General features: G+C 44.0%; 1 protein-coding gene across 1 annotated transcript in view; it reads left to right on the top strand.

Annotated features, from left to right (window-relative positions):
* MARCHF3 (membrane associated ring-CH-type finger 3) overlaps positions 1 to 24,533 on the top strand; it is a 158,100-nt gene that overhangs the window by 109,746 nt on the left and 23,821 nt on the right. The window contains exon 3 of the mRNA XM_033164593.1: positions 4,564 to 4,768. Within this exon, the coding sequence (XP_033020484.1) occupies positions 4,564 to 4,768 (205 nt within the window). The remainder of the gene's footprint in view (positions 1 to 4,563; positions 4,769 to 24,533) is intronic.

The following is a 24,533-nucleotide window of genomic DNA, read 5'->3' as shown; positions in this document are numbered from 1 at the left end:
AGAAGAAGAAGAAGAAGAAGAAGAAGAAGAAGAAGAAGAAGAAGAAGAAGAAGAAAGAAAGAGACAAAACATCAAACATTAAAAACTTCCCTAAACAGGACTGCCTTCAGATGTCTTCTAAAAGTCAGATAGTTGTTTATCTCTTTGACATCTGGTGGGAGGGTGTTCCACAGGGCGGGCGCCGCTACCAAGAAGGCCGTCTGCCTGGTTCCCTGTAACTGCACTTCTCGCAGTGAGGGAACCGCCAGAAGGCCCTTGGAGCTGGACCTCTGTGTCCGGGCAGAACGATGGGGGTGGAGATGCTCCTTCAGGTATACTGGGCTACCTGAGGTTGATTCCTGCATTGCAGGGGTTTAGACTTGATGACCCTCGTGGTCCCTTCCAACTCTACAATTCTAGAATTCCACCTCCCTCAGCATGAGGAAAGTTCCAGCCACATTGATTCATTTGTCTCTTCTAAGATAATCCACTTTCCTTTTATAGTTTGTTTTTTTTAACAATCCTTTCCTCAATCCTTATTCGTAAAAGAGTCTGGGGAGCCTAAGGAGCATGAAAAACAGGCAAGCAAATACAGAGATATAAAGAATCAAAGTAGTGGCAGATGAGCTGGTGGTGTTCCACAAGTGGGGAGCTTGCAGTCGCTTTGCTCCTCCGCAGTCCTTGGTGCTGCCACACCATATCAAGCCGAGGTTTGACTGAGCGTGTTGTCTAAACCCAGGCTGATGGTTTAGCTCTCTCTATGGGCTAACCGTGAGCTGTAACCATGGTTTATGACTTTTTGTTTATGACTCATGGTTACCATGGGGAGTTGAAACTGTGAGCCCAAGTTTGGATGTCACAATAAGCCAAACCTTGGCTTAGCTTAGGGACATGGGTGGCACTGTGGGTTAAACCACAAAGCCTAGGGCTTGTCGATCAGAAGGTCGGCGGTTCGAATCCCCGTGACGGGGTGAGCTCCCGTTGCTCGTTCCCTGCTCCTGCCAACCTAACAGTTCGAAAGCACGTCAAAATGCAAGTAGATAAATAGGTACCGCTCCGGCGGGAAGGTAAACAGCGTTTCTGTGCGCTGCTCTGGTTCGCCAGAAGCGGCTTAGTCATGCTGGCCACATGACCCGGAAACTGTACTCCGGCTCTCTCGGCCAATAAAGTGAGATGAAATCCGCAACCCCAGAGTTGTCCGTGATTGGACCTAATGGTCTGTGGTCCCTTTACCTTTACCTGTCTTAGCTTGGTAAAGGTAAAGGACCCCTGGACAGTTAAGTCCAGTCAAAAGCGACTATGGGGTTGCGGTGCTCATCTCGCTTTCAGGCCGAGGGAACCGGTGTTTGTCCCACAGACAGCTTTTTAGGTCATATGGCCAGCATGACTAAACAGCTTCTGGCACAATGGAACACTGTGACAGAAACCAAAGTTCACAGAAACGCCGTTTACCTTACCACTTTTGAACCGCTAGATTGGTAGCAGCTGGGACAGAGCAACGGGAGCTCACCCCATCGCGGGGATTCGAACCACCGACCTTCTGATCGGCAAGGACCAACAAAGAGCAAAATGACTGTGACTGGAACTCAGCATGTTTGTGCTGAGCTAAATGTGCCAGGCCATTGCGAGCCTCTGAGATTCACTAATGACAACTCCTCCTTAGAAGGGCAGGGTGCCTTTCCTCAACAAAGCAAGCCTCTCCTGCTCCTTGCTTACCACCAAACAAGAACAAGAGACAGTGCACCTGATCTTGGCAAAGCCAAATCCAGGAAGCATAAAAGAAAACTGTAAGTACAGGTTGAACCTTTCGATGTACTTGGAAGAAGAGAGTAGCAGAGACAGGAACTGGTTCTACCTGGAAGAGGAGAGGTGATAGCTATGACATAAGGAAGAGAAGACAGTGGAAAGGAAGTTAGGGATCGATACCTGCTAGGGATCATATGTTAGCCAGCAAATTTCGATCAGGAAATAGAATTGCTACCTCCACAGAAAGTAGACTTGCTGAAGACAACAAGAGAGCTTGTGTTTCCATCTAGATCTGATAGCGGCAGCGGCTGTATCCAGAACATGCATCATAAAAACCTTGTACTTAACAAATGACGCATAGGTAATGTCAGAGAGTGAATGTTTAATCCCGTCTTTAAGGGTCACCACCTAAGGCTGATATCTCCAAACTAAGGCCCGCAGGCTGGATACGGCCCTAGGGACTCAATTATCTGGCCCACGGCAACCCCCGCCGCCTGCTGCCGCCGCCCACTCTTACCAGCGCGGTGCGGCTGCCCACTTCTGGGTCGGCGGAGCACCAGAAATAGCTTGTGCACATGCGCAAGCATCATTTCTGGAGCACTTCCAGGTCTGAGGAGGCCCGTGCACATGCGCACAAGCTATTTCTGGTGCTCCGCCGACCCAGAAGTGCGCCGGAAATAGCATGTGCACACATATATGGGCACTCGCTCCACCGCACTCCGGCCCACCGCACAATCAGCGCTGGAGGAACCAGCCTGAGGCCTAGTAAGTTTGCCGACCCCCTGACCTAAGGTTTCACTTGGAAGAGAAGATACAGTTTGGTCATGTTTGGTGCGATTTTAAGTTTATTCTCCTTGAGCATACACCAAGTGCAATAACCAGAATGAATACAGGAATGGAGAACAGATTGAAAAACTTTAGCCTGTTCAACCTGGCCAAAAGGTGTTGTAGAGTGCATATAACTGCACACTATGAATACACTGGAGAGGAGAGATACTGAGAAAGACCATGGGTATAAAAACTAATGGCTATACATGGTCCATTAAAAATTAAAACTTGGGAGCAGAGTATGGTTTCCAAGGAAAGGAGGCGAAAAATTCTTCAACAGACTGCAAAATAGTCATCTGAGCAAAGAACCTCACTGATCTCAAAGAACATTAATAAAGGATTTTCTTTTTTTAAATATTCATGTTTTGGGTACAGTTATGGCTAGGAAGTGTTATTTTACCACCCAAGACTTTAGTATACCCTGCCATTTTTACAGCATACAACAGTTTGCACAGTAATGCTCTGCTACTGCTATAGAGGGGAGAGCAGGCTGTGCATATATTGTTCAGTCAGTGGGTGGTAGACATGAAGGTCCAAATGCCTTTAGTGCATTTATAGCCTAACTGTGCTGGTGAAAAAAACAACCTACGGTAAGTTGGTGTGTCCCAATGAAGATAATTTGGGAAAGTCACTGGCCTGGTTCAAATGTAACAGTATCCACAAACTCCCTTCTCTCTTAAGCATTAAAGCAGCACTTCCGGAGTGTTAAACTACAGCTTAAAGTCCAAAACAAAAGAAATTACAGCTTGAGCCCTGGCTAAAAACAAACCATAGTGTTGTGGTTTGGTTAAAAAAACAACAACTATGGTTTTAACTAATGTGGTTTTGTATTAGAATCATAGAATTGAAGAGTTGGAAGGGAGCCCAAAGGTCATCTAGGCCCAGGCAGGAATCTCCGCTAAAGCATTCATGACAGATGGCCATCCAACCTCTGCTTAAAAACCTCCAAGGAGGGAGAGTCCACAACATCCCAAGGGAGACTGCTCCACTGTCAAACCCCTCTTGCTGTCAGAAAGTTCTTCCTAATGTTTAGTTGGAATCTCCTTTCTTGCAACTGGAAGCCATGGGTTTGAGTTCTGCCTTCCGTGTGACAGCCCTTGAGATATTTGAAGATGGCTATCATATCTCCTTTCGGTCTCCTCTTTTCCAGGCTAAGCATACCCAGCTCCTTCAACCTTTCCTGCTGCATTAAGGCACAAGAGAAAAGAAAAGGACACAATACCAGATGTCCCAGCAACTAGTGTAAATAGAGTTCCCTTTCTCAGCCCAGACACCGAGGTCCAGCTCCGAGGGCCTTCTGGCGGTACCCTCACTGTGAGAAGTGAGGCTGTAGGGAACCAGGCAGAGGGCCTTCTCGGTAGTGGCTCCCGCTCTGTGGAACGCCCTCCCATCAGATGTCAAGGAAATAAACAACTATCTGACTTTTAGAAGACACCTGAAGGCAACCCTGTTTAGGGAAGTTTTAATGTTTGATGTTTATCGGGTTTTAATATTCTATTGGGAGCCGCCCAGCGTGGCTGGGTAATCCCATCCAGATGGGCGGGGTATAAATATGTTGTTGTTGTTGTTGTTGTTGTTGTTGTTGTTGTTGTTGTTACCTGGTTGAATTGCAGTGTACACTGCAGCACAGAAACTGGAAACAAAACACTGGGAGAAACTATACTATGGAGCCAAAGATGTTACACCTCTCTAGATAGTTTGTGTCTCAGAATTCGCTCTGCAGTTGGATGTTCTCCATATTTGCGGGTGAGAAAAAATGTCACCCCCGGGTCAGGTTAGCTAGTAGAGATGGAGGAGATACACCTCCATATGTGGGGTGGGATGTGCCTGAGTCGTCTCGATGAGTGAAGCTACCTTGTATACTATTGTATGGTGCGTTTACTGTGGAAAAGCGTTGTTATTGTGTGGCGATGAGTTGGCGTGGCAATGGGGTTGGGCCATATAATCGTCCTGTTTCCTCCTCTCCGTGACTCCGATACTAACCCACGACCCCTATTCCTTGTCTTCTAGCCCTTTCAATGACCGACCAATGTGTAGAATTTGCCACGAAGGCAGCAGTCAAGAAGACTTGCTTTCTCCCTGTGAATGTACGGGAACCCTGGGGACTATACATCGCAGCTGCCTGGAACACTGGCTGTCGTCTTCGAATACCACTTACTGTGAACTCTGCCACTTCAGGTTTGCAGTAGAGCGCAAACCAAGGCCACTGGTCGAGGTCAGTAAACGGGGCATGTCCTCCCAAGCTTTGCTTTAATGATGTCTGTTTTTACACCAGGATCACAACAGATTTGCAGCTTCAATGAAGCAAAAGAAAAGCTATACATTTGGGGTGTTTTTAGAAGCGGGGAGGGGGGAATGAAGGGCAGCAAGAGGGCAACAGTAATTAAAACTTTCATTTTTTCCAGCAAAGAACATGGGTGAGAACAATAGGACAAATGGTTTGGCTCCTTTGTAGGACTCTGCATACTTCAGGGGATAATATTTACAGCGTGTATTTTCTTCTTTGCTTTAACGGAGACCTCTTGGGGGGAAAAATAGATATACAGAACACTATAAAAAAAACATTACTGTGGATTGTAAAATGTAGATCAAGAATTAATGTTTTTAAAAGTCACCCCATGGATGGATTTTTTGTATTGCCACTTTATAGTTTTAACGCTGGTTTGTTTATTGGCCAAACATTAGTCACACCAGCCAATTTTTCTTCTTCTGGTTACTTACGGTCTGAGTCTTGCAGGTTGTGGATACAATTATTTTAAATAAATTGGACTGCACGTAAAATTCCAATCTGCTCTCTGGGCTGCAGCAGCAGCCTCTTCCTTTCTTTTGAAATATGATATTATTACAGGTCACTTCTTTCCTTTTGGAATTTGAAAATGGAGCCGTGATGATGAGAATTCAGAGTAAGCTGTACAATGAATTATAGGAAGTTGGTTGAGAAACTGACAACATAAAAATAACTTATATCAATCACAGAGGGGGCAGCATTATGTCTGATCACGCAAAGCTGCATGGATGCTTGTCTACAACAGTGGAGCCTTGCTTCATAGGAAGCTGTTTAGCTCTGGCGGGTCCCTCACTGCGAAAAGTGAGGTTACAGGGAACCAGGCAGAGGGCCTTCTCGGTAGTGGCGCCTGCCCTGTGGAACGCCCTCCCATCAGACGTCTAGGAAATAAACAACAATCTGACTTTTAGAAGACATCTGAAGGCAGCCTTCTTTAGGGAAGCTTTCAATGTTTGATTTTTAATCGTGTTTTTAATATTCTGTTGGGAGCTGCCCAGAGTGGCTGGGGAAACCCAGCCAGATGGGCAGAGTATCAACAATAAATATTCTTCTTCTTCTTCTTCTTCTTCTTCTTCTTCTTCTTCTTATTATTATTATTATTATTATTATTATTATATCTGCACTGATAGGCAGATGTCTTTCTCTGCCCTTCCTGTCGATGACAGGGGTTTAAGTTGGGATCTTCTACGTGCAAAACTCTGCCACTAAGCTACTACCCTTTCCATTTGAAATGTAAATGCCGTCCACAATTGATAATACAACAAAACAAATCCCTATGCACGTGCAGCACAGCTCAGCAGTCCCTGACAGACCAAAATGTGCTTCCCTCCAGATTTTGTAATGCAAGGGTAAATGGCAGTTGAAGGCAGGGGCATAGGAAGTGGGGGGCGGGGGCTGGTCGCCCCAGATTCCATCATGGAGGGGGATGACAAATTATCAAGGAACAATTACTACTGCCCTACTAGGGCGGTTCATTAAAAAACTTTTTTTGAAAATGCCTGCTCCAAAGGTCTTATCTTACTACACTAGAGATTATATAGCTATATATGAAATTTCATGCATATCAGTTAATATCTTGACCACAAAAATAGCTGTTTACTTGGCCGTTTTCCTATGTCGTGAAGGCTGAAATTTCAATTCAGTGGAGCACTTACTGTTCCCAACCCTAACCCTGTGGAAAACCATCTAATTAGAATTTAATTTGATTTTGACATGTTTTTAGGAGGTAATTTAATTATTGTTTGATTTTATAGCAATGTTACGTATCTGATGTTAGCCGCCCTGAGCCTGACTTCGGCTGGGGAGGCCAGTATATAAATAAAAGTTTATTATTACTTATTATTATTGCTTAGTAAGAAAATATGAAATAACGTAAAACCATTTTTGCAGGCAAAAAAAAAAATCAATGTGGGGGGGTTGACAAGAAATTTTCCGCACCGGGTACCACGCCTCTGGTTGAAGGAGAGTATTCTTTCAGGCAGGGAGCAGGACTCAAACTGATGGCTTGAGCCACGCTGTCAACTTTTTGTCATGATATTCTTCCTGGCAAGGAGGAGGCCTAGTCATCCAGTAGCCCTTTAACCTCTTGCCAAATGGTCCTTCCATTCAAGGACTGCAGCCTGAAGGTGACTGGCAATTTGGTCCAAGTCTTCTTTCTGGCAGTTACAAGTTTCATGGTTAGTTCGATTTGACAAAGTCTTGTGGCACCCTAAAGTCATTGTGGCGTGAGCTTTAGATTTCAGTTAAGCAGCTAAGTTTGGATAACAAGACAGTGGCATCTTGAACATGCGTCTTATACAGCAGAAGCCCAGAATCAACCCAACATTTTTCATTACCTGTAAATGCAACTTTTGCACGGTGGGGGAGGGGGGACTGTAAGTCTACTGAGATAAAGAAATGGCCACAAGGTAGCATTGAGTAAATAAATAGATTTTAGAGCCCAATTTATTGCAATTTCACCTTTGCAATTGAAAATGTTCTTTGCACAAATGGAATGTGACATTTCTTGAGAATTAATAGTGACTGGGGAAGTTGAAATTGAATGTTAACCCTTCCAGAGCTGGAGAAGCTTTGCTTTTTGAACATCCTATGGAGAAATGAACATTCCTTCTGACCAAAGGAAAAATGCGGACAAAATCAAGAAGCAACAAATATGTTTGTGTTCATTTGCTCAGTGGAGGGAAAAACAAAGGAACAGTAGTAACCAAATTCAGGAAAAGAAAATTCACAACACTAGTAACTATTTTATCATTGCGGACTTTTCAGTTATCCTTCCCAGTAAACATTTGACTGGTATTGCAAGACTTGCAATAATGAAGTTCTAATTTATATAAAAAATATGTTCTAGATGTAAGAGATTGTTACCTTGTAGAAAGCCAGTGAACTAAGGCTTCATTAGTATCTGAAGAAGTGTGCATCTGAAGAAGTGTGCATTCATGGTATCTGAAGAAGTCTGCATGCACACGAAAGCTCATACCAAGAACAAACTTAGTTGGTCTCTAAGGTGCTACTGGAAAGAATTTTTTATTTTGTTTTGACTATGGCAGACCAACACGGCTACCCACCTGTAACTGGAACTAAGGCTTCATTAGAAACTGGAAGTATATAAAATATCAGAGTACAGTTAACAGGAACATATGCAAACAGTAAAGCCGCTGAACTGATATACAGTATTAGTTTTCCTCCCAAAATGGACATTTTTTCTATTATCCCCTGAAGAAGTTGGTATAGCATGAGACTCTTAATCTCAGGGTTGCGGGTTCAAGCCCCATGTTGGGCAAAACTTTCCTGCATTCCTAGGGTTGGACCAGATGAGCCTCGTGGTTCCGTCCAACTCTACAATCTATGATTCTATGACTTAAGAGCTGGCATAGTGGCGGAATGGTTATATTCGTTGAAATATAACATAAGATCTGCAAATCAAGAGTCAATTAATAAGTGAGGGCAGGTGAGTTTATTCATCATAAATATAGGGGAGCACCTTGCTGGCATCCTCTGGACATGTCAACTGCTACATGCAGTGGCTTCCTAGCCACAGGTTGAGTGTACAGTCATATCTTGGTTGTCGAACGCCCCAAAACTCAGACATTTTTGCTCCTGAACGATTGTAACCCGGAAGTGACTGTTCTGGTTTTTGAACGTTCTTTTGGAAGCTGAACGTCTGATGGGGCTTCTGTGGCTTCCGATTGGCTGCAGGAGCTTCCAGCAGCCAATCAGAAGCCATGCTTTGGAACTCGAATGCTTTGGAAGTCAAACAGACTTCCGGAACGCATTCCATTTAACTTCCAAGTTACGACTGTACTCCATTGCCTGTCAGGGACTGGACTGAGGAGGAATGGTGAAGACTGCCCCCCCCGAACCTTCCCAACAACAGGAGGACAGTATAGATTTAGAACTGTGGTTTGCAGAAGGGCATAGTTCAGAGGCTGCAGAAGGGAGAAGCTGGGAAATATTGGAAGAGGAACAGCAGGAAGAAGAAGCAACGGGGGAGAGACAGCTGACAGACTCAGTGTCCTTGGAAAGCATTCCTGCCCCCCCCCCCAGGACCAGGCATTCATTGAGAGCAGTAGAATGGAAAGCTCAGGGGCAGAAAGCTCAGTTCAGCCGATGCAGGGATGACATAGAATAGGAGAGAGGGAGGGTGTGTTACCTTACTCAGAGCAACGCCATTATTTAGGGGAGACTGCATTCCTTCATATCTCTCTGTGCATAGTGAATAAATTACTTGATAAGAACTGTTTTTTTGGTTAATCTGCTTCTTGGCTGCCACCGTGGGAGGGATCAGATTCCCTGAAGCCTGACGTTGCCGTGCTAAATGACCCTTGGTGGATGTGGGGGCTGAGCATGCACACTGTAACCTGGCAGCAAAGTGTTGACCCTAGTGTACCTGCCCAGCCTATGGACACTCCAGACCAGGGGTCAGCAAAGTTTTTGTGGCTTGGGACGGTTCACTGTCCCGCAGACTCCACAGTGGGCCGGAGTGTGCACACACGCATGCGCAAATGCTATTTCTGGCGCTCTTTCCAGCGCGTAGGAGGCGTGCAGCTTCCCATTAGCTGCGGGAGCTTCTTGCAGCTAATGGGAAGCCAGCCAGCATCGCGGAAGGCGGTTCCTGCTCTGTTCCATGCCGGTTTAGCGCGGTGCACGGGAGCCCACCAAGCAGGCGGCAGGGGTCCATGGGCCGCTTGTGGCCCATGGGCCTTAGGTTGCCGACCCCTACTCCAGACCCTCACCCCAAACCTGTAGCTTCGCTGTTTTTACCAGTATTCCTTCCCAAGTGTAAAAACTGAGGAGTCAGCATGGCTGCCCAAAAGTATCCCGCCATCATCCTTCATGGATGGTGGCCCTGCACTGCTGCTGAGTTCTATTATACTTTATACGACTGGTGAAATTAGAGAGTAGACATGTTTCTGCTGGGTACAGCTTTCAATGAGCTGTTGGACAAGACGACTTCTGTGACGTGCTTAATCCTCCAGTCTCTTGTAGCTCTTTTTTGTTTCCTTGGCGGAGAACATGGATTTGTGGCCGAGTCAGCCTTGACTTTACATTAGCCTTACGCCTCATTCATTGTGCAAAGCAGGTGGGCTTGAAGGCTTCAGTTTACAGCTTCCTTTCCGTTTTTATCTTACCACAACATACTTGGGCTCCGTTTGTCAGAGCAAACCTAGAGCATAGCTTTTTAAACATAGGCCAGTCATTATAGGTCCTCTTTTATTATTTCACAGTCTAGCCTAAGATCTTTTTTCCGTGTGGAACAATAATCCTAGAGCGGAGTTTATGAGGTCAGCTGCATACTTTATAATTGTGAGGAAATGGAACCGGGAAAATGAAAATTCATATGCCAGGCTTTGCATGATGTTTTGATCTTCCTTTTGATAAGAGGCATCTTTTTCTTTTCTTTTTTTTGGCCCTAGTGGGAGAGATTAGATTTTTCTCATTTCTTTTTCCTGTTAAAAGACCACAGTGCTATAGATAAGAATTGTATGAGCAATATAAAAGAGGCTTGTTTCCTGCAGGCTGAAGAAGTTTTAACCAAATAGCAGAGATTCTGTTCTCACAAGATCAGTCATAAAAATGTAACGGAAGTGATATAGTGAATAGGCATTCTGAAGGCAGACCCGTTTATATTTTACTGCAACAATGAAAAAAACACACACACTTGCAATGTGCATTGCTGATGGTGCATGCCTTATCTACTTCTATGAAATGCTGCAAAATTCCGTCTTCCAAAGGAAGTTGCAGTTCACTAGCCAAAATATAGCACAGCACTCGCCCACTTTTAAATAATATTTTATTCTGATGAATCAGACTCGTGTAGAATTTTGACTCTTTTCTTTTCCCCCAGCTGGACCCAAGAAAGCACTGATTTGCTTCAGAAGCAACCACTAAACTATGGTCTAGCATCATGTGCATGAGACTGGGATGAGCCTCAGATGCACACATTCTCTCTCCTTCTTGTTGTACTTTTATGCATGACAATTGCCTGCTTCCATTTCTGGTTTGAGGCATGTCATGGTTTGCTTTTTCTCCCAACCAGCGAAGTGTGGTTTGTGCTACTGTCAGGGACTGGATAGAGGAGGAGTGGTGTATGCCTCCCCTTCCTCAACCTTCCAGAGAAGAGGAAGACAGTATACATAGATTTACAACAGTGGCTTGCGGGAGGTCATGGCTCAGAGGTAGATGAGGGGCAAAGTTGGGAAATAATGGGAGAGGAGGAGGAGGAGACACAGCCAGAGGGGCAGCTGGCTGACACATTATCACTAGAAAGCATTCTGGATCCCTCTTCTCCCAGAACCCAGCAAGCATTGAAAGTAGGAGAGCAAACGGCTTTAAGTGGCCACCGTAAGGTGTGTGATGCTGTTGACCAGGCATAGGCAAACTCAGCCCTCCAGATGTTTTGGGACTACAACTCCCATCATCCCTGACCACTGCTCCTGTTAGCTAGGGATGATGGGAGTTGTAGTCCCAAAACATCTGGAGGGCCAATTTTGCCTATGCCTGCTGTTGGCGATTGAGGAGAGAAGGGGGGTGGAGATTACTCGGAGCAACGCCATTACTCCAAGAGGCTGCATTTCCAAGCCTCCCTCTGTGAATATTGAATAAAAGACATTGGTAAGAACCTTTCTTGTCTTTCTATTCCTGGCATCCTACCATGGGGGTGGGGATAGGATTCCCTGACGCCTGACAGCTACCCTGAAAAACAGATTTTTTAAAACAAGCTCAAACCTTCAGTTGATGTTACACTTGGCCACACTAGTAATAAAAATGACTTCATGTCCTTCCTTAAGTGGGATTTAGTGCACAAGGTCTCAGTTTCCATTCCTGGCATCTCCAGGTAGAAAAGACACCCATCTGAAATTCTGCTGCCAGTCACCGCACTGAGCTGCATGAACCAATGCCAGCTTTTAAACTTTCAAACACACTAATAGATAAGAGTTACCCTATATTTTCTGCACAAGAGGATCACAGTGTCATTAAGCTGATGGTGTTAGTCCAGGCATGGGAACCTGTAGTGAGACCCCCGCGTATAGGACAGTATATAAATAATAATAATAATAATAATAATAATAATAATAATAATAATAATAATAATAATAATAATAATAATAATAATAATAATAGTTGTTGTTGTTGTTGTTGTTGTTGTTGTTGTTGTCAGGGGTTATGGGAGTTGAAGTTCCACAGGTTCTCATCCCTGTTAGGCCAAGGACAGATTTGTAAGTTGGTTTGTTAGGTGGCAGTTCTTTCCGTGCCCAGAATTCCACACCAGGTTTTGTATTTTTCTCTTTAATTCAAACTGCCCTTTTGTGTTACACTTAGCTAAGTTTGCACATGTGGAATGACTCCCGTATTTTCAAAAATATAACTGCCGATCCATTCATTAGAGAATAGGTGTTGCAGGCAAATTTGCTTTGTCTTTATAATATGTGGGGAACCTAGTGATTTTCCTATCTTGGAGGAGCTCCATCATGACAAAATTTGATTATGTCGTTTCTTCTTTTTCTCTTCTGTTATCTGAGAACTGCTTAAACATAATATGAAGGAGTAAAACGCACTGCATACATATGTGACAGAAACGTGTGTTATCATAGAGTCCTATATGAAATGGACAGCCCATTTCTGCATTGCTGCTTCTTGTGGAAAGCACAGTAGAACTTCTAGAGAAGATTAAACTCAGTGATGGATCGCAAGACTAGAAAAGGTTTATTTCTGAGTATACCCACAGACTTTAGTACATAGTAAAGAGTGAATGATTTCTGGATTATATTCTGGGTGTCAGTAATATAAGGAATTTGGGCATGAATTTCCAGGTAGATATTTTTATTTCCAGTGCTCAGGTGCACATAAATTTAAAAACAGAATCACGGGTTACTTTATAAGTTACTACTGTGTTCTTGTAACAAAGAATCGTGTTACCTCTTACCGGATCATAAAGGACTATATACAGGCATCCCCCCGTTTATGCGAGGGCAGGGATGCCAACTTGCGCACACGCACCCCACATTGGAGGGGGAAGCATCACGTGACACACCATGTGATGTCACGTGACATGTCCTGCCCAATGGGACATGCCACAGGGCATGCACTGGGGGGAAGTACACACGAAGAGCAATCTTCCCCCTCACTCGTTCCCTCCCGGGTGTGGGGTGAGGCACCCGGAGGGCAGTGGTGGGAGATGTCTCCCCCCTCAGTATTGGGGGGCTGGGCCCCCTGGTTCAAAATATTGAGGGGCCTGGAGCCCTTAGTGCCCCCTATACACAGCATCAGTGTGCGAGGGATACGTTCCGAGGCACCGCATGCATCCGTAAAATTGCGTATAATGGAGACCCATCGAAAAAGCCTGCAAACTCCCTGCCCTCATTCTGCCCTTTTAGTGGCATTTCAGTGACATCTTTATGAAGTTTCTGGGTTGGCGTGTTACATGTAAACACAGTCGTGCACATATTGAGCATATCATGCAGGGAATCATATAATCTAGTAAAATGAAAGTTAACGTGCAATATAAAAATACATGCAAGCTATCCTTTCACGCTCCTATACTAAACTTTGCGTCTTGAGCCCTACAATAAATATCATTATCATTAGGACTTGTTACTTTCTTCTCTCTCTTTTTTTTAACCAGTCACTTGGCAGCTGGGAAGCTGTTGCTGGGGGGTGGAGAGCCAGCTTCAAGCATGAAAGGATTAAGATGAGCTTGCTTGGTAATTGAAAGCTTTCTGAAGCCTTGTACTGAAATATGAAGCTCAACTGACTGTTTTTCCATGTAAAGCTTTGAACCGACTTCCGTTCCATCCTCCCTTTTGTACATCCCAGCCCTCCGCTGTTCAGCGAAGCAGGAGTTTGGTATCCTGTTACCGCAGCGGAAGGCCACATGCTCTAAGACACGGTTCACAAAGAGATCACTGTCAAGGCTAGAAGGGAAAAGGCGTTTTCGGCATGTAATCAACAAGACGAAATGGCCCATTGGCTTTAAGGGCTAACAGAGCCAAATGCTGGCAATCTACCCTGCTGAAGCCAAACAGGGGACAACTTCATTACACTCTCCGGAGGTGGTTAAAGGCAGTGCTGAAAGATTTATCTTTTTTCTTTTAAAAGCTCATTTCAAAGAATAAGAAACGAGAGCGGCGAGAGGCATTAAGACAGAATAAAAATGATGATGTCCAGCTAGAATAAACAGCTTGGAAAAGCTGGATGGGCTCCACTGTGTGTGTGAATAATAAAGGTAAAGGTACCCCTGACCGTTAGGTCCTGTCGTGGACGACTCTGGGGTTGCATGTTCATCTCACTCTATAGGCCAAGGGAACCGGCGTTTTGTCCACAGACAGCTTCCGGGTCATGTGGCCAGCATGACCAAGCCACTTCTGGTGAACTAGAGCAGCGCACGGAAATACTGTTTACCTTCCCGCCAGAGCGGTACCTACTTATCTACTTGAACTTGACGTGCTTTCGAACTGCCAGGTGGGCATGAGTTGGGACTGAACAACAGGAGCTCACCCCGTCACGGGGATTCGAACCACCAACCTTCTGATCGGCAAGCCCTAGGCTCAGTGGTTTAGACCACAGCGCCACCCATGTCTCTCTTGTGTAAATAGTAGATAGCCCTAAATAACCTGTGCTTGTAGACCTCCAGTGCTACAGGGCGGTAGCAACCCAATTCCTGGATTTTACATTTCAGTGAAAATATGTGTTAAAATGCACACATAGCAAACACATTTCAGTACAGTCGTACCTTGGAAGTTGAACGGAATCCATTCTGGAAGTCCGTTCGACTTCCAAGATGTTCCTCGTTGGACGTTCGGCTTCCAAAAATACTGTAGTTCGAAAACTGGAACAGCCACTTCCAGGTTTGTGACGTTCGGGAGCCAAAACGTTCGGGAACTAAGCTGTTCGGAAACCAAGGTACAACTGTATTTCTGTTATACAAAGAGGGTCACTGTGGGTCTGAAAATAACCTTCTTTAGAAATTGCTCCATTAGCGATGAGAGCAACCCTACAAAACTAAAATGAATTTCCAGTGGCCAATGACTGCCAAATGTCTACTGTCTCTTGCCCTGTGTAACAAACCCTACAGCTTTCTACCAGACCAGGTTTCAATGTTAACTTTCTAAAAAGCAGACTACACAGCAACATCGCTTATTTTTATGATCCGTGAGACAAAGGTTTTCATTAGCGATGTTTTCCCTCTACTAATACAGTATTGTTACCATGGTGTGAAACTGGGCCATTTTGATGCTGGATGGGGCCTTAGAAGTGTCCGTGTAATTCAGATGCTCTGCAAGATGTTTCTGTTCCTTTAGACATGTGAGGCAGAAAAGATTATTGTGAAGCAATATGGTTTCCAATTGGATGGAGGACCCTATGGTGAGATTCCTGCATTGCAGGGGTTTGTGCAAGATGGCCCTTGGGGTACCTTCCAACTCTATGATTCTATGATTCTGCTGTTGGTAAATATTAGTTACTATAGGGAAAAGTGGGCGTCTTTAGAGCACTAACTAAGGTTCTCTATCACTTTTAATCTGTGATGTGCACCCTGGTCTCTTTTAGGTCATAACTTTTAAACTTCATTAGCTATTTGAAGCTAAACAATTCCACTGGGAGCATCTCATCGCAACCAGCTTTTGAAATAAAGTCAGGTGTATTTTAGTTGGGATTGGGCTGAAGCTGTTCTCGCTGAATTGTGCCCATTTTCCTGAACCTCATTAGCCATTTTGGGTCTGGAGAATTGTCCAAACAACTCGTGCTTGAGACTTCCCCAGAACATGTAACTATTAATTAATTAATTAATTAATTGTTGAATTTATATAACGCCCTATACCCAGAGGTCTCAGGATGGTTCACAGAAAAAATTAGTAATAATACTAATAATAATTAATTCAATCTGTATACCCATAGATCTCAGGGCTGTTCATCCAGTCCTACTGAGTTCAGTGGTAAACTGTCCCCAAGGAAAAAGTAGGTCTAGGTTCAGAGACAAACAAGGTCTCTAGCAAGAGGCGTAACAAACATTTGCCTTTCACGTGGTTTGGATTTTCAGAGGTCACACTGCTACTTATTTGCATCAACCAGGTTTTGGGGAAAATGCACAAAAAGGCAAAAGAAATGGGGCACAGAAAGAATTGTTGTAATGACCTAGGGGGCTTATTTATTTGAATAGTAAAATAGGCACACTTCTGGCAATTAGTAATACATTGGTACCTCGGGTTACAAACACCTCGGGTTACAAACACTTCGAGTTACAGACTCCACTAACCCAGAAATAGTACCTCGGGTTAAGAACTTTACCTCAGGATGAGAAGAGACCATTAGCTAAAGTGGTACCTCAGGTTAAGAACGCTTTCAGGTTAAGAATGGACCTCTGGAACGAATTAAGTTCGTAACCAGAGGTACCACTGTATAACAGAGTTATAACCCTTGTCCTAAAAATAAATTTGAAAACGTGTGTGTACGTGTGTATGTTTGGGGTCTACTAATCCCAGTGCCAACAGGAGATCTACATGAGGCCTTGTAGCTATATCCTATATACCTCAGCAGAGTGGTAACTTAGAAATGTTTGCTAGCACCCCAAAAGAATTTTTTTGGTGTGGTATACTTAGCTCAGGTGCCACTGTGGCATAAAAACTCCTAATCTGGCTACCTCCCACACCATGTACTCCTGCACCAATCTTGGGTTTCTAGCTTGCTCACGCACACACTCTGTTATGTGTTCTCATTATTAATTTCCATTGAGCGTTGTTGCCTTGTACTCTTTTAGAAAAAAGCCCAACAGCTTTCAAAGTCCAGATTAAGAAGTGTATATTTATCCAATTACTGTAATTTGACATTTTTTAAATCTCCCAAATCCTACTCTTTGTCTTGCATATTTCCTGGCAGCTGGTACAAAACAATGACTTTAGTGTCTTTTTGCCTGTGATGAAGTAAACCAATTTACGATAAAGCCTGCGTATTGATTCTAGGATGTGGACTTTTCTTAACATAGGCTGAAAACATGCTGTGACCTTTTAAAATGGCTTCTGTTGCCGATGGTGGTCATCCTATGTCCTTTATAACCTTCCCCCTCATAGCTGATAGGCCGAGCATTTGCTGTTGCAGCCTGCTGGAAGACTCTGTACTGGCCTCGTATGTTTACAGCCAAATCTACAAAGTTATCCAGCTTGTGTGTTTAGCCTGATCCTACTTTGTCCCTTAAACATTGCTGATTTTCACTGGTGAAGATTTAGATTTTGTATACGTTTCCTTGGAAATAAATTCCACTAAGTGCTTGGAATCTGCTCCCCGAATTATTCTGCATAGGATTGACATGCTATGCGCACTTACTTGGGGAGTGCCTTTAATTGAACATTGAACATGGTGGTGTAACGTCTCAGCATTTTAGGATCGAGGTGCATACATCTGTAATCCTACGCAAATATCGCTAGGCCAAAGTCTTATTAAAGTCAGTGACACTTATTTCTGAATCAGCATGCTTAGGATAGGACTGATAAACCCAAATATTCAAGCATTGGTGTGGATCCATTCCTATTTAAATAGCTGATGAATTGAAAATTCCCCGAGGATTTAAATGACTGAGTGTTGGAAATTGCACTTAGATCTTCAGGCTAGCTGGTATATGTGCAGAGTCTTATGAGATGTGTTCACTATATGCTAATTGCTCATCCAGAGAAGGTCAAGAGTTCCCGTTTAATCCACCTAAGGCAAATGATTGCTTGACATTTGCTTCTTTTCTGAAAAGTGCCTGTACAAAAATGGCACACTTCCCTTTAAGAAGTGCTCAGTGTTCATTCTCGTTAGCTGTGTAAAATTAAAACTCTTTAATCTTAGGGTCGTGGGTTTGTGCCCCACACTGGGCAAAAGATTCCTGCATTGCAGGAAGTTGGACTAGATCAGGGTTCCCCAACCTTGGGTCTCCAGCTGTTTTTGGACTACAACTCCCATCATCCCTAGCTAGCGGGACCAGTGGTCAGGGATGATGTGAATTGTAGTCCAAAAACAGCTGGAGACCCAAGGTTGGGAAACCCTAGACTAGATGATCCTCATGGTCCCTTCCAACTCTACAATTCTATGGTTCAAGAGAGGCTCAAGACTTTATGTGAGTATAAATTAAAATCTGGTAGTATATGTTCAAAACGCATTTCAAAAAATGCCGTTTCAGAATCAGGATGATTAGAAAGATGTACGAAGCCATTCATTTTTCCGATCCCGGTGTTTTTGTAATTGTCAAATGTCATGAAAACAGGTGACATCCCAGACAGTTGGATAGCTGGATTGATGGGTAAAGGTAAAAGGTAAAGGACCCCTGAATGATTAAGTCTGGCAAAGGTGACTATGGGGTTGCGGCGCTCATCTCTCTTTCAGGCCGAGGGAGCCGGGGGGGTTTTCACAGGCAGCTTTCCGGATCATGTGGCCAGTATGACTGAACCGCTTCTGGTGCAATGGAACACCGTGATGGAAACCAGAGCACACAGAAACGCCGTTTACCTTCCTGCCACAGCGGTACCCATTTATCTACTTGCACTGGTGTGCTTTAGACTGCTAGGTTGGCAGGAGCTGGGACAGAGCAACGGGAGCTCACCCCGTCGCATAGATTCGAACTGCTGACCTTCCGATCGGCAAGCCTGAGAGGCTCAGTGGTTTAGACCACAGCGCCACCTGCGTCCCTAGGATTGATGAGTAAACATTACTACCAGTTTATTAAGGGGATGGGAGAGTTACCGTAATCCTTGCCTACCTCAAGTATTTCAGACTGTAGCAGGCTCATGCAACTTTCAGATGAATCTTCCCATTTAAACTGCGTACTTACAGAAATGCTTTGTGGAGAAAGAAAAAATAACCCCAGAATATGTGATATTTTTGGGTCACCGGAGCATGGATAATAATTCTGCTGTTTGCCTCTGTTGTTAATAGCCATCCACTTAACAGATCTCTCTCCACTGACATTTTCTGTAGCTTTAATTTGTTTCTGTGCATGGTCACCTCCACATATGCACCAGCGGCATTTAGCCCCAGACAGGGGTCTTTCACAGCTTGCTAGCACCTACCATATGTCTGCATCAAAAAGCCCATTCAGCACTTTATCGAGATCATTGTGCAGTCTTTGCCTCCATGAATGGATCTGCTGGCTTGACTTTTTCCTCTGTAGAGTAGGTTGACAGGGCACTTTTCTGAAACACAGCCTGGAAACTACATTTAGAACAGAAACATGTCTAGGAAAAATTAGTGCATGCTATATTAGGATGTATGCATATGCCATTTTCAGTAACTGCTGGTGCTTAATACCATACATCTTAATTTATACCAGAGGGTAAAATAACATGTAATGTATTCAGTTGTGTTCTGTGTATAGTGAGGTTTTTCCAGTAATATATTTGCGTGGGGGTGGTGTATTTCTATTCATTCATTCATTCATTCATTCATTTTAGTTATGTCCAGTCTTGCAATATTGCTAGTCTTGGGCACCTGAACTTAGCCAGATGCCATTGTGACACTAATATGAGGTCCAAATTTAGATGCTATACCTTAATCCCACACTTTGGCTTCCTGTTTTATTTTCTTGTTTCAGGAAAAAAAGAGTTTGAAGGGCGGGGAATGCCGTTTCGCCATCCCTGTTTTCATGTGCACAGTGGTACCTCGGTTGTCGAACTTAATCCGTTCCAAGATTCCATCCGGCTCCCGGAACCATTCAAAAACCAAGGCGCGGCTTCCGATTGGCTGCAGGAGCTTCCTGCACTCAGTCGGAAGCCACGGAAGCCACGTCATGAAGTTCGGCTTCCAAAAGAACGTTCGCAAACTGGAACACTTACTTCCAGGTTTGCGGCGTTGGGGAGCCGATTTGTTTGGGAGCCAAGCCATTCAACAACCAAGGTTCCACTGTAGAATGCAGTTTAAGGAGTCTAATTTGCGTAAAGTAGAATTGGAAACAAGGGGTCAAAGAAAACAAACTCAATTCAGTGGGGTTGTGCATAGAGAAGTTCCCAGTAGACTGAGCTCAAGTTCTGCACCTGCAGTTCCCACCACAATCAATGAAAAGTCCAGATGCTCATTCTCTAGTGCTGCAGGTCACCTTTTAAGCAAACAACTTTCCCTCCTACTCTTTGGCTTCCCCTTTCGATGCTTCCCCAACTGTGTCTCTCCCTAGGTTTCACTGACGACTAGAATGAATCCTAAAGGGTTCATATGGGAGATGTCTCTGGGGTACCTCAGTGCTTCACGTTCGAAAACCTCTTGCCACCTATGGGATCTCCCTACCAGGGTTCCCAACTACTGCAGTTTGCCTCACCTTTTTGGCAACTGCGTGGCCCCTTTGGCTTCACTGCCCAGCCCTCTGTATGACAGGAGAATAAGCAAACCGTTTCCTCTTCCACAGGAAAACTTTGTTCTCTCCTCTTAGTCACACCTCTTAAGGCACTGATACCCTGCCAGAGTCAACGAACGTTGAAACACATTTAACTTTATTGAGGTAACTTGAAAACATGGATGTCCAGGGTTAATACTGTTACAAATCTTCTTCTCATGTAATTCAGCTTTGTTACAACATAGCAATGGTAAAGACCTTTCCTCCCATTCCCCAAAGCCTAACCTCTCATGATCTCTCTCCAACCCTCTCAACCTCTAACCCTCCTGACCAACTGCCATTTCCCCCCTTTTAAAGGGCGAAAAGCCCCGCCTCCTGCGAGTGAGCTGCCAGTCACATAGAGTGGGTGTTAACTCCTAATACGCTGGGCTCCTGACCATACCCAGCCTAAGGGCTGATCCGTTACAACTGAGCTCAAGTTCTGCACCTGCAGTTCCCACCACAATCAATGAAAAGTCCAGATGCTCATTCTCTAGTGCTGCAGGTCACCTTTTAAGCAAACAACTTTCCCTCCTACTCTTTGGCAGTCGGCTTTGAAAGAATCACTTTCAAGTTCCTCTTGGTTGTCTTACAGTTTCTCATTACAAGGATTCATGGAAATTGAACAAGGTGTAGGTTGCAATCAATCATGTCTAGAAGCAACCCAATTGTAATCGGGGATTGCAACAGCACCTTCATCCAGCTGCTATCCTCAGCGGTATTTTCCAAGGAAATGAGATAAATCCTAACAACAGAACCCTTCAACCTTGCATAAAATGCCCGAGAACTGCGCAAGAGTTCTGTCTGGGTGTAATTTAATACGCCGCTTTGTGTGTGATTTTTCTAAAATGTCATCTTCCCAACTGCCTTGCCAAAATGTTTAACTAACCTTGAGGTGACAGCAATAAGTGATATGCAAGGAAATTTGAACATTTAGTCCCCACGTTCAAGCAAAATTTGGCATTTGCAAAGACCTTCTATTGCAGATTTTTTTTAAAAAAAAAATGTCATTGAATTAATCCTCAAAAATTATACCCATGGTTAATACATGCTAATCATTCCTTCATAACTGCAACCTATGGTAATAAACATGTACAGTCATACCTTGGTTCAAAAATGCCTTGTGACTTGAACGTTTTGGCTCCTGAACAATTGGAAGTCGCATCAGACGTTCGGCTTCCCAACTAAGTTTGCAAACCGGAACATTTGCATCCAGGTTTGACAACTTTTTTTGGAAGCCAAACATCCAACACGGCTTCCAATTGTGTACAGCAAGCTCCTGCAGCCAATCAGAAACTGCACCTTGGTTTTTGAACGTTTTCGGAAGTTGAGCGGACTTCCGGAACGGATTCTGTTTGATAACCAAGGTACGACTGTATGTGCAAATGAGCTGTTGCACATCTAGCAGCCCTGAGAGTATTCACACCTTCTGCTGTCACTACAAAATACATTGTTTCAGTGCAGTCGTTGCACACATACAGCGGTATGACCTGTGGAGCAGGAGTGGAGAACTTTTTGAGCCTGGTGGGACTGTTTTTTCTCTCACTCACCGCTCATGGGCTATGTTAGACAGGTGGGTGGACCTGTCCATCTCCTGGTGTCACAATGATGTCAGGAAGCCTTTTTTTGCCCACAGGGATCTTCAGAAGCCACTTTGAAGATCTTAAGTCCAGTTACAAGCACCTTGAGATGACCTTCTGAAGACGTGGTTGGATCACAAGAAGCCCATCCCATATCTTTGAAAGGGGCTTTCCTGGAGCCATCAATGTCATATATGATGTCAGGTGCTGAGCAGGTGGCTGTGACAATGTGACATGGACAAAATGGCCTCGTGGGCCAACTGAGGGTGCCTGACAAGCCTAGTTAGACCTGTGTGTTGGGGTTTCCCCATTCCTCCTGTACAGTAACAATTGATAGGCAACCAGGTGTGAAGGCATGTTGAGATAGTTACTCCCGTTTACAGGATCTGACAGTGGGTCAAGAGAGGTAAAGAGCTGGAACAAGATCACAGAAGGGTATTTTGGATATCTGTCCGGCGCTAATGGCAGAAGGCTAGATCTCCCTTTGTCTTGGATGTGACGCACTGAGAATTGCCTTTGTGTGCAGAAAGCGAAAGTGGATGAGCGTCGATGAGAACTTTGGATTACAACAGGAAAATAAAGGAGAAAATTAAAACATTTCACACAGAACTACAAAGGCCTAACCCACTTGCTAAACGAATTCAGAGGCTGTTAAAAATAAATGAAGGATCAACATCGGAAATGTTTTATCAGGACTATTTGGACTAAATAAGGAATGCAGTACAATATTAGATCATCACTCCCCAAACTTCAGTGTGTGGGAAATCACCCAAAGATATAACATTTGGCATGAATATTTGGCTTTTTTGATTGTATTATAATTTGGAATATTTTGATGTGGTTTTTACTGGATTGTTAAAATGGAAAACTTAATAAATATTATTTTTTAAAAAGAGAGGTAAAGAGCAAACACACCGATCAGAAGGTCGGCCAGCGGTTCGAATCCCCGCAACTGGGTGAGCTCCAGTTGCTTGGTTCCTGCTCCTGCCCACCTAGCAGTTCGAAAGCACGTCAAAGTGCAAGTAGATAAATAGGTACCACTCCGGCAGGAAGGTAAGCGGCATTTCCATGCACTGCTCTGGTTCACCACATGACCCGGAAGCTGTACGCTGGCTTCCTCGGCCAATAAAGCGAGATGAGCGCTGCAACCCCAGAGTCATCCATGAGTGGACCTAATGGTCAGGGGTCCCATTACCTTATCTTTACCTTTTCACATGTGAAATGGATTTTATATTTATGAGAAGTATCAGAGGCACTGTATGTAAGGAGACAATAATGATCAGCTGTGCTAATGGACTAACATCAAGTGGATCAAGTGGATATTAAAGAAGAGATGAAGTAGAAGCGGGAAACCTGATGTTTAAAAAAAGAAATTGTATTAAAGCAATTTGGTCTGATCTGTAATAATTTGGAAAACCAATAAAACAATATTATAAAAAGAGAGGTAAAGACCGTGCCTGAAAATGTCAACGGGCCTTGTGGCAAATTCAGACTCAAGGAGTTGAGATCTCAAGCTTTTGCCACAAGTGAGGCTTCCTGTGTCAGCATTTCCTTCAACTGGTCAGCGGGGAATGTAAAAAACCTTTATTCCTGATAGCGTATATGCAGTTTATCTTTGGCATTTGCATCCTATTTTGTAGTAAGAAGAAAAAAGAAATCCACACGTAGTGCACGACAGGCACGAAAGAGATTCTGCTGCGTGTGAAAAAATCATTTCTGTGGTGCTGAAGCATGGAGGCTGCGTTCAGACCAGGAGAGCTTGGCAGATATTTGTGTTCTCTGGCAGGGAATACAGCTACTGGTTGATGGATTGAGCATTTCATGGAAGAGCTTCACTATTTATATGGGCTGAAGTCTCGCTTTGTTTCCACAATGGCAGTTGTTGTACCTCTCATCTTTCATGAGTAGAGCCGTTTTCTTTCCAGATTGTGTCCTACCAGTTAACTTTTTGCCATTGCATTCGAAAAGGGCGCCGTATCAATTTCTCCTGTGTTGTTGGCATCCTACTAATTCGTTTTATGCTGATATTAAATCTAGGGAGCTCAGAGAGGTGCTGTGGTGGTTGTTCCGGAAATGCAAGCTTTTCAGCTTGCCAGATGGAACAATGCCCCTTCCCTCTGTTCACTGTTCTGGGGGGTTTCCCCAATTCCCTCCTAAAGTCAATTTCATGGCAGTGGGGGAGCCCCATTGCTCTAATGGAAGTTCTTGTGCAGGCGTCCAGTGATGGGACTAGTCAGTTGAATCCCAACCTATGACTTCTTCAAAAATCTACTTTAGGGTATTCTTCCACCTACTTCTCACCCCCTGCTTTTGGTAAATGCCATCCGACTTGTAGAGGGATGGATGTGATACACAGATGTAATAATTCAAATTCATAATGTATTTTTAAAAAATCATGGAAAATGTAAGAAATAGATACAGGAGAAGTCAGAAGAACCGTTGCTTGATAGCAGAGGGCAAAGTGTTATGAAGTGCACTGTTTATTTGGGGTTTAGATTTCATGCTTATCCCAACCTGTTAGTTATAGCACACATCTGACTAGTTCAGTTCAAACTGCATTTAAGGGAGGGTTGTTGTTGTTTTTTGGCTTGTTTGAGTTGCATTCCTTGTACAGAGGTATGTTAAGTGTTACGTTGAGAAAGAAAAGGCCAACTAGATGTTTAGCAAATGTAAATGGAACTATAGGAATATGAAATTTATTTATCTCTACCTGATTTGTCAGAGCTGCAGGATGGGCGTGATGCATAAAGGATATGATTATGTACCCTACATTGTGAAGAATTTTCTG

This window comes from Lacerta agilis, chromosome 11, assembly GCF_009819535.1.
Source record: "Lacerta agilis isolate rLacAgi1 chromosome 11, rLacAgi1.pri, whole genome shotgun sequence".
NCBI classification, from domain to species: Eukaryota; Metazoa; Chordata; class Lepidosauria; order Squamata; family Lacertidae; genus Lacerta; species Lacerta agilis.
This window is presented reverse-complemented; position numbering and strand designations above follow the sequence as displayed.